At 35.6% G+C, this 21,059-nt stretch overlaps 1 protein-coding gene across 9 annotated transcripts in view; it reads left to right on the forward strand.

Annotated features, from left to right (window-relative positions):
• USP34 (ubiquitin specific peptidase 34) overlaps positions 1-21,059 on the forward strand; it is a 127,192-nt gene that overhangs the window by 101,422 nt on the left and 4,711 nt on the right. For 3 of the 9 annotated variants that reach the window (XM_071740316.1, XM_071740318.1, XM_071740317.1), the window contains exons 56-75: positions 36-83; positions 655-786; positions 2,229-2,309; positions 3,537-3,622; positions 4,655-4,823; positions 4,908-4,982; positions 5,539-5,690; positions 5,984-6,032; positions 6,147-6,251; positions 6,394-6,438; positions 7,810-7,914; positions 9,133-9,280; positions 10,259-10,893; positions 12,255-12,412; positions 13,567-13,645; positions 16,944-17,070; positions 17,390-17,497; positions 18,577-18,681; positions 18,806-18,930; positions 19,963-20,115. In XM_071740316.1, the coding sequence (XP_071596417.1) occupies positions 36-83; positions 655-786; positions 2,229-2,309; positions 3,537-3,622; positions 4,655-4,823; positions 4,908-4,982; positions 5,539-5,690; positions 5,984-6,032; positions 6,147-6,251; positions 6,394-6,438; positions 7,810-7,914; positions 9,133-9,280; positions 10,259-10,893; positions 12,255-12,412; positions 13,567-13,645; positions 16,944-17,070; positions 17,390-17,497; positions 18,577-18,681; positions 18,806-18,930; positions 19,963-20,115 (2,685 nt within the window). The remainder of the gene's footprint in view (positions 1-35; positions 84-654; positions 787-2,228; positions 2,310-3,536; positions 3,623-4,654; positions 4,824-4,907; positions 4,983-5,538; positions 5,691-5,983; positions 6,033-6,146; positions 6,252-6,393; positions 6,439-7,809; positions 7,915-9,132; positions 9,281-10,258; positions 10,894-12,254; positions 12,413-13,566; positions 13,646-16,943; positions 17,071-17,389; positions 17,498-18,576; positions 18,682-18,805; positions 18,931-19,962; positions 20,116-21,059) is intronic. The other 6 variants (XM_071740319.1, XM_071740324.1, XM_071740322.1 and 3 more) reach the window with 4 other exon arrangements.

A 21,059-nucleotide genomic window follows, 5' to 3' on the forward strand; every position in this document is an offset into this window, starting at 1 on the left:
GCATTCTATAATTAATTTTGCTATTTTTTTTCCAGCTAAGCACTTCCTTTGTACTAGAGACATTCATTCATTCAAAGGAAAAGGTATTCTATTTACTTGTAAATTCTCATTAAGTAATTGCATGAATATAGCAAAAAGTGTGTCAGTATTTTTAAGTGTGATTTAGAAATGTATGACAGATCTTGTGTTCTTTTTGTTTGAAAATTCCTGGGTTACTCAAATCTTAAACTCTGTAAAGAGGAGTGTTTACCACTAAGCATCAATTGTGCTCATTAATTTTTAAGTTATAAATACTAGCGAGAACAGTAAGAACATTCTATTTTATTTGGAACATCTTTACTCTCGGTCAGATTTTACTTATTTTTAATGTATGATAGCATATTGCTACTAATTCTAGATTATTTGGAATTAGTAAGAATATGTAATAATGTGTTACTGGACAATTAGTCTAAATGCATAGGTACTACTTCCATTAGTTTCAATCTGTGTACTTTTACTTTTGTGTAGGTGCAACATATTACTAGTTCATAAAGTGCTTAGTGTTTGTAACTGTATTCCCAAGATTTAGTGTTCTAACTGACTTCAGAAATGTTGGAAGATTAAGTTGCAGTTTATTATTTCAAGTTACAGTTTTCTCTGTATTTCTCTTTACAGCCTACAATGCTTCAGTGGATTGAACTTTTAACAAAACAGTTTAATAACAGTCAGGCAGCTTGTGAAGTAAGTGACTTAGGAACTCAGCAAAGTACAAACCAACTTTCTATATATTGTTTAACTTTCCTGGAGGTTCGTATCCCTAGAATATTTTGGACTATGAACTACTGTATTTGGCATATTGTGCACTGTGCAATGAAATCCTTTTTGAATACTGCAGATTCTGGGGAATTACTTGACTTTAATTTTCAGAAGCCTATGGTGAGACCAGAGGCCGAAGCAATTTTGTCACTAGAATTAGAAGACATACAGTATTACAACCTCTTTAATTGATTATTACCTACAGATTTGTGTAATGAAGAGGTGTTTAAATGAAATAGCACAAGAGAAATGAAAAGATGGACTAAGGTTTAAGGATTAGAATGGTAGGGACTTGAGTTAAATGCGAGAGAAGAGGACAGGGAGGGGGGCTTTGGTGCAAGGGAAAGAAATAAGAACAGCTAAGGTTAGACTTAGCTGAAAACAAATGTAGCATTCAAATGCCTTCTTCATGAAGTTAAGGATCATCTACCCAGTGTGTAGAAAGACTAAAAATTCCTAGAAGTAGGACAAAAAATGGAGGACTGCTTTTTCTATAAAGTTTTTTAGGACTCTGCTTGAAGGGAGTCTGGGACAAAGTGGAGAGAGAGTAAGAACCTACAGTCAAAAGAATTCACTGTGGTGTTGGTGAAAACAATTTTAAGATTCAGAAGGAAAATTTGTGATAGACATTCTGTGATAGCTTAAATGTACAAGGACTATGATATATATGTGTCCTGCAGTAGGCCTTATTCAGTAGGAAAGAATTAAATTCATTGTTCTTTTATAAATTGATTCTAGGTTGTTAAATTATTGTGTAACAGTGTTTGGGTGATACAGTTCCATTAGTATGGTATAGTCCTAAGATGCTTATAGTGACTGAAGTCTTTTAATATAGTAAAAAATACCCAAGTGCAATTAAAATAAAAGGATTGACAAATTGGATTGTTTAAACTGTCTTTTGTTGTGAGTAATACAAAATCTGTGGAGTCAGAATACTCAGCTGTATTATTTCTTAAGTTTAACTTTGAATGAATCATTCTCTGTTATTTTTATACATTTCCTGTCCCTGGGGTAGCAGGGCTATTCTGCATTTTAAAACACGAAAGGGATGTAGTTTGGGCGCTATATTCTTGCTTAAGTCTATTCCAATTATAAAAATTCTTTCCATTTACACTTCTTTGTAAACATGATTTTTTTTATTCGTTGAGATCACTTACCAGGATAAGCATGTCTTTTCAGAGAATTGAATAATGGCATGCAGACCCCAGGGATAAGAAGATACTGGATATAAATTTATTTTGATGTTTACTCCTGTTGACCATTACTCCTTTCTTGTCATGCACTGCAGACAGTTAGATTTCCCTTGGATTAATATTTGCTTATTCCTTAATAATAGTAACATCAATTTCTCTTCAGACTTTATTGTCATGCAAAAAGAAGACTGGACTAGAACAAGTTTGGAACAAAACTAACAAAGTATGTATCTTCTGCAGTGGTTTTTGGATCGTATGGCTGATGATGATTGGTGGCCAATGCAGATTCTAATAAAGTGTCCCAATCAGATTGTGAGACAGGTAAGAAAAAATGTTCCTTTTTAAGTCAAGTGACCACTTGACCCACGAAAAGAAATGGGCAATTATTGTGACACATGCAATCATTCTGGATGTTTTCATTAATATCTGTAATTATCTCCTTGGTTTTTATTCTTGCATGTGATTTAGAAGAAATCTCTGGCCAGGGGAGCTTTGTTGTTTGAAACAAAATCAATATTACCATAGTGGTGTAGTTATACAGTTAAGATCACAAAATGTCACAGTAGATAGAAATTAAGGTTTCTGCAATGCCCACATGATTTCTACAAGTTCGAACATTTTACATTAAAATTATTTTTCTTCTGAGTACTTTGAACAGTGATGTGTCACGATACACATTCAGAAAACAAAATAATATAATTGCTTACATTCACTGCTCCTGATGAAAGCTTCCCTTGTAAACTCCTGCCTTTGGGCTTTGTAGATAGATTTAATTTTATAAGATTAAATCACAAAGTTTTGTTAATACCTTTTTGCTGGAAATGTTTAAAATTCAGAAAAACCTACATTATTGCATTTGGATATTCACATATAATAATACTATTAACAGTTTTATTTATAAGTATACTTTCATTGCAAGTTGTTTAAGTAAAAACTTCAGCAATTGCTTTGTCTCACATGAAGCTTTTAATTGTTTTCACTTCTCTGATTATTAAAGTAATATTTTCATGTAGATCTATACCTACTTTCTGTATGCAACCCAATAAAGGAATATATTCCATGAGAAAACTCCATACAGGATCTTGGGCAAGCTGCTAAACTTTGATGAATATTTTATAAATTAAAAATTACTGAAAGGAATTTTCTTAAAATTTTCATTAAAATTGTCACAGCTAGAGGCACAAGAAAAAAAACATCTTGCAAAGAGTATCCAAACATTTCAGAAAATAGGGACTGAGGAACAAATAATGTCTATGAGCAGCAGTTGTAAGTCATATTTCAGTCGTGTACAGTGCACATCAATATTAAAAACTTGTTTTAGCATTCCTCCATCAGATCTGTTTATAAAACCAGGTTTGACTTTCCTGTTAAAATACAGGATGTCGGTACACCAAGAAATGGAACATGGGCATCTCAACCTCAACTTTAACTTCAAATCAGATAGAGCAAGAAGTAGTACCAGGAGACAGAATTTTCTTTGTGTAGAAATTGTGTCAATATATGTATAAAGAATGACCATGTGGAGTTCATTTACTTATGCATTTGCAGATGTTCCAGCGTTTGTGCATTCATGTGATACAGAGACTGAGGCCAGTGCATGCACATCTTTATCTCCAGCCAGGAATGGAGGACTGGTAAAATAATAACACCTGAAAATGACTGTTTGTTACATGCATTCCAGAAACCACTTTTGTTTAATGGCGCATTCAAAATGGTCTTGTAAACCTAAAATAGTACTGTTTTAATTGTTCTTTATTATTCTACCTAAAATGCTCCAGCTTACTAAAAAATGTTATTTTTTTGGAAAAGAGAGTGGCTAAAACTACATTGTTTGGAACATTTATTCCCCTAGACTAGAGACTAGATGATTAGCCTAGTCTTTTCATTGCCAGTAATATGCTGCAAGTATAGGTCTCACTACTGTTACATGAGGATCCATTTTACAGAGACATAGGTACAAATTTTAATTTGTACATACAGTAAAGGATGTTGGAAATGGGAATCTAGTCCTGCGTAATATAGCCAAATCACAGTTTTTGTGAAAAAGTTGGGAAACAAACTGGGTTCTGTTTTGTTCTGCTAATTATCTAGAAGGCTGTCGCTTTGTCTCAAGTTATGAAATATTTATTCTTGATACATAATGAGAAAAAGAGTTTTTTTCTTTCATCTCTTCCATTAAGAAAAAATGGCAGAATTTGTAAGGAGTATACTGCCATTGCAAAAATTGGGATTTGAAGATACAGTTTTCGTGGCAAAAAAAACTTATTTCATTTTCTCTAAAAGCCTTACTATAAAAGGCTGTGTGACTTACAGTAAACATCCATCTTTCAGTAGATTAAAAGGCTTGAAAATGCATGTGTCTGCCCTGACAAGGTCCTGGTTAGGAAGCTGCCTTTCCTTACATCCAGTGAATATAACAGCTATAGCAGCATTCCTTCTTTGTCCTTTTAACATTGTGAGTGCTGGGTGGTACCTTGCTTTAAGCCATGTTGTTACCTGGGCTGTACTTGGCAAAGGCGAAAGTGTTAGAAATCTGAGTATCACAGTATAACGAGTAGAAGACTCTGTTTTTATGGGTTGGTTTGTTTGTTTGTCTTGGTACTTGGTCAAGATTATTTTATGCTCCATGTATTGTGTGAAGCATATCAATTGGATTTTGTTTTCAGTTCGGATGACATGGATGGTCCTGTGGAAGACATCGGCAGCCGTTCCTGTGTGACGCGCTTTGTGAAGACACTCCTATCAATTATGGAGCATGGTGTTAAGCCTCACAGTAAACACCTCACAGAATACTTTGCCTTTCTTTATGAATTTGCCAAAATGGGAGAAGAGGAAGTGAGTATAGCCTTGTAGATTTGGGAATTAGGCATGTATATGCACGTATACATATTTAAGTAATACAATATCTGCATATTTCAGAGCCAGTTCTTGCTTTCACTGCAAGCCATATCTACAATGGTCCATTTCTACATGGGAACTAAAGGACCTGAAAATGTAAGTTTTAATACCTTGTGTAATGGGATCCAGCCTTTCATGCTTTGCACGTGATCGTTAATGCTCTGTCTCTTGAACCACCAATGTCAGCCATTAAATTAAAACTGTTTCACTTGTACAATTTTTTTCAATGTTTAAGTGAAGATAGTATTTTAAAATAGCTGAGCTCGTTATTTCTGTTTAGTATAGAAACAGGTCTTAAGCAGAAGCATTTAAAGTTGCCCTTATCATGCTGTTAACAGTAACAATTGATTACTTGCTTCTATTATACAACTTAAGCTTTTAAATTTACTTTCTTTTGTTATTGAATTGACGACCACATCAGGCTACGTAGTTGCTTCAACCAGCCTAGCTTTTGCATTTGTAAATACAATTTAGTGTATGCAAAATGAATGCTTCAGCATGAAAATCACGAGGTTATATATTTACCTGGTTTGCTTCATGCAAGTTTAAATTGCTTTAATAAAAATACAGAATATATGCAAAACCCACATATAGGCTCTCTGAAGTTAAAGCTCAAAGTTACCTCGTTGGTGTTACCTCTTTTTTTCTTCAGCCTCAGGTTGAAGTACTTTCTGAGGAGGAAGGGGAGGAAGAAGAAGAGGAGGAAGATATACTTTCTTTAGCAGAAGAAAAATACAGGCCTGCTGCACTTGAAAAGATGATTGCCCTGATTGCTCTTCTAGTTGAACAGTCTCGCTCAGAAAGGCAAGAGCTTCTGAAAAAACAAAGTAAATTCTGATCTGAACTAGTTCAGAAAGGAATTATAGATTTTACGGGTCTAGTTGTTTTAGGGGGTTTTGTGGGGTTTTAGCAGCATAGAAGAGCTTGTATATGGGCCTTTTACATTTTTAACCTTTTAAAATACAGAAGTTTTGTCATTGTTTACCAAATAAAAGACTCCGGCTAAATCATTGTGCAGTTTCTCTTGTGGAAATTCTCCCTAACCTTATTTTTAGTAATCTCTGAAGTAAAATGATAAAGATTTCTTTGTATTTTAGGCATTTGACTTTGTCACAAAACGACATGGCAGCATTAACAGGAGGAAAGGTAATTCATTTAAATGTGACTGTATAAGCCTCAAAAAAATACACACACATATATATATATATGTTTACATATGTCATTGTAGACAGTTTACTAGTATCTTGCTATTTGTTGCAGGGCTTTCCTTTTTTGTTTCAACATATCCGTGATGGTATCAACATCAGGCAAACTTGCAATCTCATTTTCAGTTTGTGTCGGTACAATAATCGACTCGCAGAACATGTAAGTATCAGAAGCTGTAGCTGTTTGTTGAAAAATCTTACTAAATAATTGTATTTGGGTGATGTTTATTATTTGGGTGATGTTTATTATTTTAACTAAATAAGCACAAATCTAAGTGAGTTTTATTTGTTTTGTTTTTAAGATTGTGTCCATGCTTTTCACATCTATAGCAAAGTTGACTCCTGAGGTATGTAAACTTACTACCTGTATAGTAAATAATTTGTATTAATATTTTTCTGTTTTAAATTACTTAAATAATCCTATGCTAGTAAAAAATCTTGCATGGAAAATGATCCATGATGGTTTTTGTGGCATTAAATGAAGTCTAACTGCACTGTATGCTGTTTTAGCCAAAATCTGGTATGCAGTTAAAGGTGAAAATTTTATTCAAAGCCAAGTAACATATTTCTAGCTTCTCCAGGCATATGAAGTTAAAAAAAAAATTGGTAACAATAAAGCATGTATGCTAGGGTAAGTGGAGTTATGTAATTATCACCTGGTTGTTCAGGTTTTGGGGTGCTATTTTGCAGTTCTGTGCATGCAAAATACATTTCTCAGTCAGAATACATTCCTGCCCTGGTAATACTGAGAGTTGCAAATTAATCCTTCATTAGTAAGATATACATTTACTCTCACACAAGGACAATCTAGTATACTGCTGTCAGAAACAAGAAAATAATCATGAAAAATTGAAGGCATGTCAAGTGGAGGAGACATGATCATGGCTGGAAAAGCAGCACGTACTAAATCTTTCTCAAGACAGCTTTGCTTTGTGTGATGGAATGGGCACTATCAGATGGCAGTCTCCTTCCCTCCTGTCATGATAACACTTGCTACATTTTTACACTTCCTTTGCTTTGCCCATACACATATGCACCAGAGACATTTTTGGTAAGGTGCAAAATACAGAATATTAGTAACAAGTCAATTGAAGCATTGTTTAAAGCTGAATCCTAAGAAATATTTTTTTTTAAATTCATATTAGAGCCAACATGCTAGACATGTTGGTATTTCAGAGGAAAACAGTATGCCAGTTAAGAATGAGCAGTGTAAAACCTCAAAATGTGGTGCTTTTGCATAAGCTTTTCAGGATCGGTATTCCATGTTATGCAGTACACAAAAATAATCACTTCTCCTACATTGTGAAATCTTCTGTATACGAAAACCAGGATAAACTGATGAATTCTTTGAGACTGTACAGCTTGATTTGCCCCCCCACTTTCTTCAGGGTAACATCTGACTGACATTGTGTGCTGTTTTTTCCCTGTAACTATATACTACTGCTAGACTGATCCCATCTAGTATGATCATGTTGCCTTGCACTAGCTATAAAAAGCAGCTTAATTCTACTGTATTCATATGTGGCTACAATAGAATCAAGATATATTTGTGGGGTTTATTTACAGATTAAATAAGGAATTAAAAGTAACGTTCATGTCAGACATTTGTAGAAATATATTTTCATGCAAATGTTTGAGGAATTTTTAAAAATCTCTAAAAAATTAGTGGATGACATTATATGGATCAAAATGGATATTTTTATTTTTATGCGTTACAGGCAGCCAATCCTTTTTTCAAATTGCTGACCATGCTAATGGAGTTCGCTGGTGGACCTCCAGGAATGCCACCCTTTGCTTCTTACATTCTGCAGAGGATATGGGAGGTACAACAGAAAGAAAACAGAAGCTAAATTGACTTTCTCTTTTTCATGCTATTAAATCTTCAAAAGGGTTTTACGTCTAATTACCATTTTAAATGCATTAATTCATCATTATTTTTATGACCTTTTCTCTTCCAAATAAACAGTAACAGCTAATAGACATTTAAAAGAGTTATAAACTGTGCAGGCAGGGATGAGAAGTCCATCAGCTAATGCATAGGGAAATTCTGGGCACAGAACTTACTTTTGCAGCCACTCCAATTTCTAGAAGTCATTTAGAAGTGATAGAGTGAAGAAGACAGTAAAAATGATAGTCTCTTTCTTGGACATAACCCTCTAGCTATTATGAAGGAAACCTGACAGATTAATTTGTCATTTCTAAAAAAGAAGGGGGGGGGCTGTTCTTAATCTGTTTATTTTTAAATGGATTAAAATTTTATAAGCACAGTTTTGGTCATGTCAGATGCTCATATTCTTCCAGGTAGATTAGGGTAGTTTGGAACAGCTTCAGGATACAGTTACTGCCTGTGGTTCCTTAGACAGCGTTCCTTTTGTACTTGTCTAGGCAACTGGACCTCAAGGTGAAAAGAAAGTAATTTTTTAAGCTAACAAATGAGCAAACAGCATTTGTTGGCCTAATAATAAGTCATCAGATTCTTAAACTACACAGAACCAGAAAGGTGCAGGAAGCTACATTTTCTCATTATTTCTAAGGCTTTGATAACTGTACAACAGCTCCACAGGCTTTTCATTACCTTTGAAAAGCACTAGATGAATTTATTATTTGAAACTGCATATTCATAAAGAATATAATAGCTACTCTCACCAGGAAGCTATATGGACACATTTGCATACCACTTATGTTCTTTTGATTTATTTTATTTGTTTATAAATACAAGATTGTTTGGTTTTCTAAGTCATTACCATTTCAGCTCTTAAGTATCTCAGAATATGCAGAAAGGATCTCTTGGGTAGCTTCCTGGGCTTAGATTGAACTTTCAAAAGCTCTGAACAAGATTCAGAAGCACTAACAAGTGAAATTTTAATAATGGTTTCCTTTGTCTGCCAGAGTACCTCAGTCACGTAGGTGCTTTGGTAGTCCTATGTGATTTTGAAAAATATTTTGAAAGCCTCTGTAGTTATTCTTAGGGGGTTTTAATACAAACAGTACATAGTATCAAGGTTAATGTATTCTTTTTGATTTTTCCACTTTTTTTTCAGGTCATTGAATATAACCCATCTCAGTGCCTGGATTGGCTGGCTGTGCAAACACCTCGAAATAAACTGGCTCACAGCTGGGTGCTGCAAAATATGGAAAACTGGGTTGAACGTTTTCTTCTGGCACACAACTATCCTAGAGTTAGAACTTGTAAGTTAATTTAAATTGAAAAAAATTATTCTTCTGTTGTACCAAGCTAACTATGCATGAGGTATTCCTGCCAGAAATGAAACATATGCTTCTGTGCTTGTTTTCCCTTTTCAATTGTTTTAGAATGGCTATATTTTATAATATTAGTACATCTGTGGTGCATCATCAAGCCATACTATTTGGTTTTGATGAAAACTGTGTTTTGATTTTGTAACTTGAATGATATATTAGTGGGTTCTTTATCTTACATGGTTAGAAGCAGGAAAACCCAAAGAAAAAAAAGAGCTAATCCAAGAGGTTCTTCATAGTGTCAATCAGATAGCTGTACTTTAGATAGTAGTACATGTTCTTCTTTCAAGAAGTAGCAGCCTGTGCTTCTCCCCAGCTCCAGGGTGTCTTGGCTCCTAGTGTTTTGTGCCAGGAATAACAACTGTCAGATTGCCATGTGACATTTTCAGCCTTTCCTGTGTCTAAATTTTTTTATAAAGAAGATTCCAGAGTACACAGGCCACATTTCGCTTGAAGTAATTTTCTGTAGTTGAAGGAGATGTAGAGACTGGAGGTATGGCTCAACAGCAGACTGTATGGTATGGTATGGCACAACAGACTCCAGTTGTAAACATCTCTGAAGAGATAATGACACCTTGATCAAATGGAAGATAATTTAGTCATAGAAAACATCTGGATTTGTATTTCTGCAGTCATTTAGAACAGCTAGAACCAGGCAGTAGACAGGAATATAGGGTGAAGAGCTCTGAAAAAAAACTCAACACCATTTTTAACATGTGTGGTGCTAGTCCTAGCCACTGATTTTTTTTTTTCATCTCCAATGTGGATATAGTAACACCACATTCTATAAAAGGCTTTGAAATTTGTTAATGTAATATGTAAGTAAAATGTAATTTAGCTTCTTTTTAAATGACTGTTAAGCACATGTGTCATTTTTCGAAGATGTAACAGATTTGTTTTTATTTGAAGCTGCAGCCTATCTCTTGGTGTCGCTTATTCCAAGCAATTCCTTCCGTCAGATGTTCCGATCAACCCGCTCTTTGCACATCCCCACCCGTGATCTGCCTCTCAGCCCAGATACTACAGTAGTCCTTCATCAAGTCTACAATGTGCTTCTTGGCCTTCTTTCGAGAGCTAAGCTATATGTTGATGCTGCTGTTCATGGCACTACAAAGCTTGTGCCCTACTTCAGTTTCATGACATACTGTTTGATCTCAAAAACTGAGAAACTCATGTTTTCTACTTACTTCATGGACCTATGGAACCTTTTCCAGCCTAAGCTTTCTGAGCCGGCCATAGCCACAAACCACAACAAACAGGCTTTGCTGTCTTTTTGGTATAATGTGTGTGTCGACTGCCCCGAGAACGTCCGCCTTATTGTCCAGAACCCCGTGGTGACAAAGAACATTGCCTTCAATTACATCCTGGCAGACCATGACGATCAGGATGTGGTGCTCTTCAACCGCGGGATGCTGCCCGCCTACTACGGCATCCTGCGCCTCTGCTGTGAGCAGTCCCCAGCCTTCACCAGGCAGCTGGCTTCTCACCAGAATATCCAGTGGGCCTTCAAGAATCTCACGCCACACGCCAGTCAGTACCCAGGAGTAAGTAGATTGATACCAAAAACTTACTTAATGTCTCTTGTAATGAAAGAGGTGAAATTACTTCTTTAATGTATGCGCTGGTGAAAGTATTGTATTTTCACCTTCTGGGATAAGTAATTAATGTGTTTAGATCTGATTACTGGGGATATTGTTTTCTTGTTTTGTATTTTTTTTTCCTTGATGTGCAGCAGTTGGAGAGCAGATGTGTTTTTCTGGGAGCGGACACTGGTGTTCCCATTGTTCTTCAATGCTCTGTACAGCAGCCCAGTCATAGGAAACAGAATAGCCTTTACTGGTGGCCTCAAAGAAGTCTGTTGCATTCTAAGACACTAAGTTGGAAGAATTCCCAGTAGTTTCTTCATTGTTTTCAGGTTTCTACAATGGGGCCAAGGTTTAACCTGTTGCATTCAGACAAAGGATGGCTTGGTGTTCACCTTGGGAGCACTTGTGTACCTTTAGAAAACATTGGTTCACTGGAAAGTTGCTTGATCTCTACATTATGACACTTGCAGTAGAGAGTAGATACTAGTTTAACTATCCAAGTGTCACTGAAAAAACAGATTTACAAAGTTTTTAATAGGCAAAACCATGTAATTTTTTGGTGTGATTACTCAGTGAATATTGCTTTGAGGTCCTTTATAGGTATGTGAGGACGGAAAGAATACAAAGATTTTCTTCAGTGTTTATAGAAGGAGGATGCATGGAATCTGCTATATTGAACTGCTATGTTGTCTAATTCCCCTCACAGACTAACTTCTATACTCTGACAGTCTTGGGAGTAGCCCGGTTTTCGTTACTTGGATCTCTCCTCAGAAATCTGCATCTGGTTTGCCAGGGACTTCAGTTACTTCACTGTGTTCAGGGTTTCCCGTGCATATAATCTCCATTCTTCAGGAAAAGCCAGGAAGTTTGGCCACATAGAGCAGGATTTCCAGATTCTTTTCTCTTCTCTCTCTCTCTTTATATATATATATATATATATATATATATATATATATATATATATATATATGTAGCAATGAGCTGTGCTGCTATAGCCAGGTCTTAACATGTGCAGTCAATAGTGAAGGCTAAAAGCAAATTGCATTGCAGATAGCTAAGAAATAGCCACAACTTCTCTGTCAAAATTTTAGTTTTTAAGAACTGCTTGTTTTAATTATTTAAGGTTAAAATGTTTTCCACTGATTTTTATAACTTTGTATAATGCTTAAAAATGTATTCCCATCTGAATTTGCTTAACTGTATTTGATTTGTACATTATTTAATAGAAGTATTATAGGATAAGTAATACCAACAAAAAGATATAAACCATAACATGCAGAGAGAGGTTACTCTAACCTAATATTTTTTGTGTGTTTTAGGCAGTAGAAGAGCTGTTTAACCTTATGCAGCTGTTTGTAGCTCAGAGACCAGACATGAGAGAGGAAGAGATAGAAGACATAAAGCAGTTCAAGAAAACAACCATAAGCTGCTACCTGCGCTGCTTGGACGGACGGTCCTGTTGGACTACTTTAATAAGGTACATTAGGAGTGAAGTTGTGAGATGATCTACTCCTATTTGAGCAAGAACTATATTTTACCAAACTATTTTGATACTTTTTTTGAAAAATATCTTTATAGGTGCACTTATTCAGAGGTAAGCAAACAGAAAATCACAACTTCTTTCAGAATCCATTGTTTGTGAGTTTATTTTATTTTAGAATGTTTATCATGTAAAATTCAGAAAATAGGTAAATACTTGATAATAAACAGGTGTAAATCAATATGTATGTTGTCAGGGTTCAAAAAGAAACACCACGACAAAATTGAATTAGTAGAGCCCTTGGAAAAAATTAAACCCAAATCAGTGTTCTAATTCAACATTTAAGCTGAAATTCCATTCTCAGCTTACTGTGATGAGTTGAGGTTGGCAAAGCAGCAATTTCAGCTGCTGTTGCTGACATTTGCTATTCTTGGGCAGGAATGGTTTTTTAGAAATATTGCCTGTGGGACAGAGTTACTGTACTGTGTCTTCAAATTGTTTTTCATTTTCAGTCTATCTTAAGAGTACATCAGAAGCTGTAGTTTGGGTATTTTGGTGTAACTCTAAATGCCTCTGTGTGTAGGTCAGGTATTGGGGTTTGAAATGCAGCTGTGATGCATTTAAACACTCCTGTGACAAGGGACCTGAGTTACCTGAAGGGATTACAAAGAGCACAGCCAGATTTTCCCTAATGCTCTGGAAGAATTGTTGTGTTGAGAGGAATGGTTCATTAGTTATACATCATCTTTTATTTTCTATTTTGCTGCTAGCATAACATGTTCTAATATTTGTTTTTACACATTTAGAAGTCCAGACATACGCTTGGCTGAACCTATTTAAATGTGTCATGTGACAAGCATAAACTTCTGTCTTTTGAAGTGCATCCCTTTCCTCAGTTTTTTGCATTTTTGCATACAATATTTGGGAAGTATTTATTTAGAGGTCGTTTATAAATTACTTTCAATAACATAAGGTTGTCATAAAAGAGCTTGAGAGTATTTTTAAATGATGTGGGAAAAATAAAGAAAATTATTCTTTTGGTGTTTCTTTGCTCTTCTGTGGTTATTTTCCTAAATGCAGCATAAGCATAACAATTCTAAGCATTTTATCTGATTTAGGAAAAGTTCTTAATGTTTGTATTTTTTTCCTAGTGCCTTCAGAATATTATTAGAATCTGATGAAGACAGACTTCTGGTTGTGTTTAACAGAGGATTGATTCTGATGACTGAGGTAAATACTTTGTTATTTAATTATAATAAACATTTTGCTTTCCCATCAAGTCTTCCCTTCCTTCCTGACAATGCATTTGCTTTACATTGTTTCTATATGGTATCATTTGAAATAGATGAAATACAGATGCATGCTACTTAACCAACATAACCTTAAAATTGTAAGAATCGTAAGATTTACCATATATTTTTCTAGATCTAAACACTTTTGTAGGAGGTTAATTGAGTAAATATGAGCCAAAATCTTAATACAGGCTAAAGATAACAGGTTAGCTGATAAATTTTGGTATGATTACTATAAAGGGATGTAGCTTAAATAGGAAAGATCATCAAGAACTAAAGGTGATCTCATTTATCAAAGACAGGTACAATTGCTCTGGGGTTCATAAGGAAGAGTAAATTAGGTCTACTGAAAAAGCTGCAAGTAGTACAATATAGTTGCAAGTAGACTGCAAGTAGTCATGAGTAGCAAGAAATCAGTTTTGACTTCTTGACATAGGTACTTTCCCTGATGTTTTTATTAAGATTCTTTTAATAGTAAAAAGATAAGGAAAATGTTTGCGTGCTTCTCAAGACAGAGGGGGAAAGCCCACAACAGATTGTGAAGTTGAGAGGAGTTACTACTAGTTTGATGTCATTCTCTTTTACAGATCAACTGTGAGTGGATGGCTTAGCACAGTCACACAATTATTATTAGTTAAGTGTTAAAGCAACAGATTAAAATAGAGAAATAACTTAAAGGATACTTAGACAGAATTGTGATTAATATTTCTCAATAGTCCCATGACACTTCAGAGGCATTTCTCCCCATCTTTCATACTTACTGTGCTTTGGTTTACAAGAAGTGGTCTAAGAGCATACAAACTAGATTTCTTTGGATTAAATTAAACCTAAAAATATCTGCAGAGCACACACAGCATATTTGAGTTGTAAATGGATATTTGGTCCACGACACCAGACCAGAGTCAGTTTAAAATAGAGAGGAAAAAGAATGAATACCACAGCACTTGAAAGGGTGCTGTTTGGATGTCAAGGCCTTGCCCACCAATGGTTTTGCTCTAGATTAACTGTTACTGTCCTGCAGTAATGTAGGAAAAGCCTAAAAGATGTTGCTGAAAAAGGTCTGGACTGCCAGTGGCAGCTTTTTTAAGATTAGTGAGTTTCCAGAAGACTGAAAAAGGGCATATACAGTGTTTATCTAATTTTATTTTTTCTTTTATAAGATAAGATCTTAGGTTCTATTCAACACTTACATTATTGAGATGAGAAGATGTGTTTATTAAATATACTGACAATGCAAAGTTGGGAAGGATGCAAGGTTCTTTTGAGAACAAGATGAAAAATCAAGACTGTCTTGAAGTGTTGGGGAAAGTGTAAAAATATGATGTGTTTAATTCATGGCATACATAGAATGGTGGATTTAGGGAGCAGTAATACACTGGTAAAAATTCATTGTGCAAGGCAAGTGAAGAGGAGGCAGCTGTAGCTGTATGGTAAGTGGGATATTGGAATAGATTCCTTCAGGTGTCAGCTAGCACAACATCAGGACATCAGGACTTTGAGCAAATACCTGTCAAGGATATGAAGATATTTAGTGTGCCTTAAGGCATGTGGATTCCAACCCTATTTTTACATGGTTTTTATAAAGCAATTCTCTTAGCTTTTTTATGTCACTAGTTTGTATTTTCTGGGACAAAGCGTGATAGAAAAAGCTAGAATTATAAAATCAGTTACACTAAAAAAAAAAGACATGACAGTACTGGTTGAAAAATTAGTTTTCATGAGCTTGTTATAAATGTAAGCCTTTTGATTAACTACAGTTAATTAGCTAGCTCACATTCAGTAAACTGGGGCTAAGAAGTTAGAAACTGAGCTATAATTTCATTCTTTCATGGAACTCATAAGCAGACTAAGATGCAGAGATCTGTATAAAAAGAACTTGTTTAACGGCTTAGTTTTAACACTGATCCATATTAACAATGAATAATGCAGTTGATAAAGAATGTGTAAGATAAGGTGCAATTTATCCTGTGTAAAGCAGTGCTAGAACTTAGATAAAACTAATGTTCAGCTTTTAGCTGAATTGCTTTGCAGCTTGAAATTACCAGGTCTTGTACTTTCTCTTGTTCCCTGCAAGTGTTTTCCATGGTACAAAATAGTGCAGTAAAGGGTTGTTATCCAGAAAAGTTTTCCACTTAGCAGAGCTGGCCATGTATCTTTTTTCTTCACTATTTACATAAAAAATAAGTAAGGCATATCAATGTTTTGCATTATAGAGAATGAGATTACTGTTCCTTCAGCTTTGAAACTATCCCAGAAGATTAAATATCCTTTCTTACATTTTCTGCTAGAATTTTTGCAGTTCTTTTCCCTCCCAATATTTCTATAAGTCACAGATGCCCAGAAGACATTCTAGTTATAAAAGAATTCATCTGATGTACAATCATAGAGCATTATATCCTTAAGCAGCAGTTTGAAAAATGACTAGGTTCTATATTAATGTTACAATCCTTCTCCAAATTCACATACCCAATATCCATCTTATGCATTTCTAATATCTCTTTTGTATTGGCACAGAGAGATTTGGGTTACAGGTACAGGAAAATACCATCTCAAATTTATGCTTTGTTTATTGGGTTTTAGATAAGTATGTGAAAACTTTGTTGCTGTTTTGAGCCACCTTTAAAGCCAAGCTTTACCTTGAAAACAAATAAAGTCTGTTTTTAAATGTCTCTCTCTCTAATCACAAAAAATCACAAAAAATATTAATTTCTTGAATTGAGATGGCTGGTAGCTACTTGTAGAGGGGTTAATGTTACAGCAAAATTTATAAAGCCCGTTTCCCTCTGGCATGCACATGATAAAATTAATTATGACTCTAGTTTTTTTATTAGGTGAGAAGAACAAAAATCAGCCTTTTGGTCAAAGGCAATTTTCAGTTTAACCCCCCAAAAAAGTGTACTTGTTGGTCATTGCTACCAGATCTAGATGTTCAGCTCAATAACTACAATTTGTTATTGTCACAGAAGATGCCTGGTTCATTCAGTCATTCACCCTCTTTCCTTCTCTCTTTCTGTCCCTTTCTGCCTCTTCATTTTCTTTTTTAAAAAATCTTTTATTAAATATACTAATTTTGTATACAGATTTACTGTCTTTTTAAGTGTTGTCTTTGAGTAATTTTGTGATGCCATCTAGCGTAGTGTATTTTGAGCATAAGTGGTGTCTGTAGGATAGAAATGGTTACAAGTGTGTTGGTTTGGCAATAAAAGGTTTTGGCTTTGTTTTTTTTCTCTCTCTAGTCCTTTAATACATTGCACATGATGTACCACGAGGCTACAGCTTGCCACGTGACTGGAGACCTGGTAGAACTTCTGTCTATTTTCCTTTCAGTTCTTAAATCAACACGTCCCTATCTTCAAAGAAAAGGTTTGATTGTAGCTCTTCAAAGGATTATGTCTGTTGGCTGTTAGTTAATTTCCATGACCAAAACCCTATTAATTTATCTTGTTTATTATCTGTTTAAAAACTTCCTATGTAATAGATGTGGCTACTAATGGTTATAATTGTTACTTACTAGATTAAGTAAAATTAATAGCAGTATACTAGTGAGATTTAACAGATTTCTAGATTGCTTAAAATAATGCTGGAGGGAAAAAAAGATTCTTCATCAGTCAAATTGTATGCTTTATTTAATGAGTTTTTGAGAAATTACCTGAACAGATTTCCATGGTTTTTGCACTTGCAGATGTGAAGCAAGCTCTCATTCAGTGGCAGGAACGAATTGAATTTGCCCATAAGCTCCTAACTCTGCTAAATTCCTACAGTCCTCCAGAACTTAGGAACGCATGTATTGGTAAGTCCCAACAGTGTAATTAGAGTCAAGAAGGACCTGTTAGATGCAGTTTCCTGCTTTGGAAGATAAATTCCATTTATGCAAGTGCAAATGCTTACTAGATGCTCTGTAGATGTTTATATTAATTTTGTTTATATTAATTAATTGTTTATATTAATATTGTCAGTACGTCAATATTGCCAGTATGTCTATTCTAAATGATTCTGTTTTCATCAGGTTAATATTAATATTCCTACTTCCTCAGACTGTGTGCACAAAAGGTCAGCCTTCATTTTGAGAGACGAGTTTTCTACTTCATCAGGGGCATGACTAAGGAATAATTTCTGAATTCAGGTGTCAGTGAGTTTAGATTCAAATCCCAAATCTTACTTTAAGATGTAAATAGTAACTAATGCAGCACTCAGAAGGATGTGTAGTGACCTAGTTAGTCAGAGTAACAGCTTTATTTTTTGTTTTTACGATCCATTGTTGGAAGGTATAATAATAAAACTAAAGTAGCTTGCACAATTATATGGATTTACTTTTGAAACTGTACACATAGACATACATATACGTCTCTCTCTTGCATTGGAAGACCGATTTCAAAAGGTTTTTCTAGTTTAGTTTTTTTAAAATAAAATGTAACCTGCATTTTTATGCATGCTGAGGAAGGCCTAGAACTGTGTCCAAGTTACCTTTTTTTTTTATGACTTGATTGCATTTTCCACTGACTCTGAGTTGCTTGTCTCACTGTCCTCCTGACTGCTGCTGGTTGACATTTTCCAGGCATCAAACCGGCTATGTGTAAGAAGAAGGAAAGGGTAATTTTATTGAGTTTTACTTTCTACAAGCTAGCACCACCCTCACTGTTGGTTAATCTACTGCTGATCAGGGTTTCTCTCGGTGATGCAGTGGTGAAGGGAATCTTGACCAGTTCAGGGGTGTTCACATGCTGCTCACAGTAGAGGCTACCTCCATCGTGCACACAAAGTGCAGCAAAAGTGATACGTAAGAGTTTGCAAATGCATGAGCCTTAAGTTAAACTGTTTGCTGTTAAGAAATAACAATATGTAATAGCAAAAACAACTTTTTGTTTGTAGATGTCCTCAAGGAGCTTGTACTTTTAAGTCCTCATGATTTCCTACATACTCTGGTTCCATTTCTACAGCACAATCATTGTACATACCACCACAGTAATATCCCAAGTAGGTATTTCAGTGATTGTATTTTGAAGTTCTCTTACACTATTATTACTCTATCGTGTTCCTTGCTGATGTCAGATATTGACCTTTTTAATATATCCCTATTTTATCCTAACTTATACTACAGTGTCTCTTGGACCTTATTTTCCATGTCGTGAAAATTTGAAATTAATAGGGGGAAAAAGCAATATTCGTCCTCCACGTCCTGAACTTAACATGTGCCTCTTGCCCACCATGGTGGAAGCCAGCAAGGTATGTAAATGCATGGTCTTACAAACAGCTACTTGTCTATAAAAGTATTGTAAGAATCCAGTAGCATAATGCATTTATGTTTTCTTTATAAACAAAGCATAATTCTTCTTCAAGATGTGTTGTCCTCATATACTCCATTCTAGATGTGCACTCCAGAAGCACCATTTCCCTGCCCTTGCTGATACACAGCTTCATATCCCAGACATGATAAGGGTTTGAACCTTGTATTCAGAAAAAACAAACACAGCACAAGTTTTGATAATCTTCCAGTCTGTTTGTGGCATTTATAAAGGAAATGCAGGAACCGCCCAGGGATTTGTCCAGATGGGTTTTAAAGGATGTTAAGATTGATTATCAGACAGATAATTAGATCCTCCAGGTTTCATTAGAGTCCATTCCACTGGGACTGAGGCATAATTTACTCTTTGTTTGGGTAAAATATCAGTACCTGAAATATCATATATAGGGCTTTAAAAGTCTTTCACTTTCCATTTTCCCCTCTGTGGGCTTCCCACTGGGATGCCAGCCACAGTGGGGCTACCTCGTAGTCACTTGCCACATCCCGTTACTACAGTTGCCGCACCGGTGGGATTCAGCTCACGTAACTTTGCCTATCTAAAAGGTCCACGTCCAGCTCTTCTCATGGTTAATGGTGATAAGTAGTTACACTTGGAAGGACACAAATGTTGCCCTCCTTCCTGTCTGAGACACCAGAGTCCAGATGAGGTGACTCTTCCTCTGGAGGAGTCCGTCTGTCCGTCCGCTGACTGCAGGGAATACAGAAGTGACTAGATTTTAGATAGCTAAAGTCAGGTAAGGTGAATCCCACCCGGAAAGGAATATGTGTGGACAATCATTTGAAGACAGCAGACTGATTACTTGCTGTACAATAATTGTGGTTCTTCAAGATGCTTTGTCCACACAGATTCTGTGGTCCTCCTCCTGGGCTAACTCCAAGTCCTGTCATAGGGGATTCTTATCGGTGAAGGAATTGAGTGGTGGTTGAAGCCGCCATACCCCTTATGCCCTCAGGTACAGTGGTCGCAAGGACACACTGGGTGCAGGCACAGCCCCAGTGGACACTGCTATTCAGAAAGAATCCAAGCTCCTGCACATGGGGCCTGTGTGCACGTAGATGGGAATCTGTGTGGGCAACACATTTCGAAGAAGCACGGTTACTGTAGGGTAAGTAACCCTTCTTTTTTAAAGCTTTCAAAATGATGCTTTGTCTATTTGTGCACCGTCAAATTTACTGTATAACCAACGTTTTCTAAAAAAAAAAATGTGTAGAACCAGAAATTACTTCTAGTGTTTTTTTCCATCATGTATCCAGAGGTAGTGGATGTGAGAGTAACTGAAGTAAATACTTGAACATAAATGTCACCATGTTATGTGACACAGTATTTTTACACTTTATAATGAATTTATATACATTTAGGAATTAGAAGATTTTTAAGCTTCTAAAACCACATCCACAATTACATTTCCCTATGGTCTTGCATGCTCCTTTTTCACTTAATTTGTACCTTATACAAGATTGTATTTGTTTGCTTGAGTTTTTGAGGCTTCCTCTTGGCTATCTGGTCTACAGAAGCTGGTGCCATTTTAAGCATATACATCCAAATTATGTTAGAATATTGGCAGACAAAATCTTTGACATATATTTCTCATTTGGTTGGAGACATTCCTGAAAATACTGCGTTGAAAGCTTGTGAAGCTCAGTCTTGAGAAAATTGTCACTTCTATAGATCATAACTGAAAATTATGATTTAGAATGCAGTAGTGTGTATATATATATATATATATTTAGGTATCCATATGCGTTCTTTTCTTGTCATCAAGATGTGGTATTTGCATAGCTTTGTGTCTTCTTGGTCTGCTGCTTCAGAAACCTGCACTAGAACTGGTGGCCTTTGCCATCCCTCCTCCGACCTCACTGTTGTGCTTGCCAAGGGCTCGGTGAGGAGACACAGCAGGGCTGGGTTAGAGCTGGAAATTCCCATCGTGGTATCCTGTGGTATCAGATAAAACATTTTAGTGCAAAAAGTGCAGTAACATTAAGGTAGATGCTTAGGAAATCTGGTTGCTGTCCAGTTGCTTATGTAGTTTAAATGAAGCTGTCTTAAATC

Source organism: Heliangelus exortis, chromosome 3 (assembly GCF_036169615.1).
Source record: "Heliangelus exortis chromosome 3, bHelExo1.hap1, whole genome shotgun sequence".
Classification (NCBI taxonomy): Eukaryota; Metazoa; Chordata; class Aves; order Apodiformes; family Trochilidae; genus Heliangelus; species Heliangelus exortis.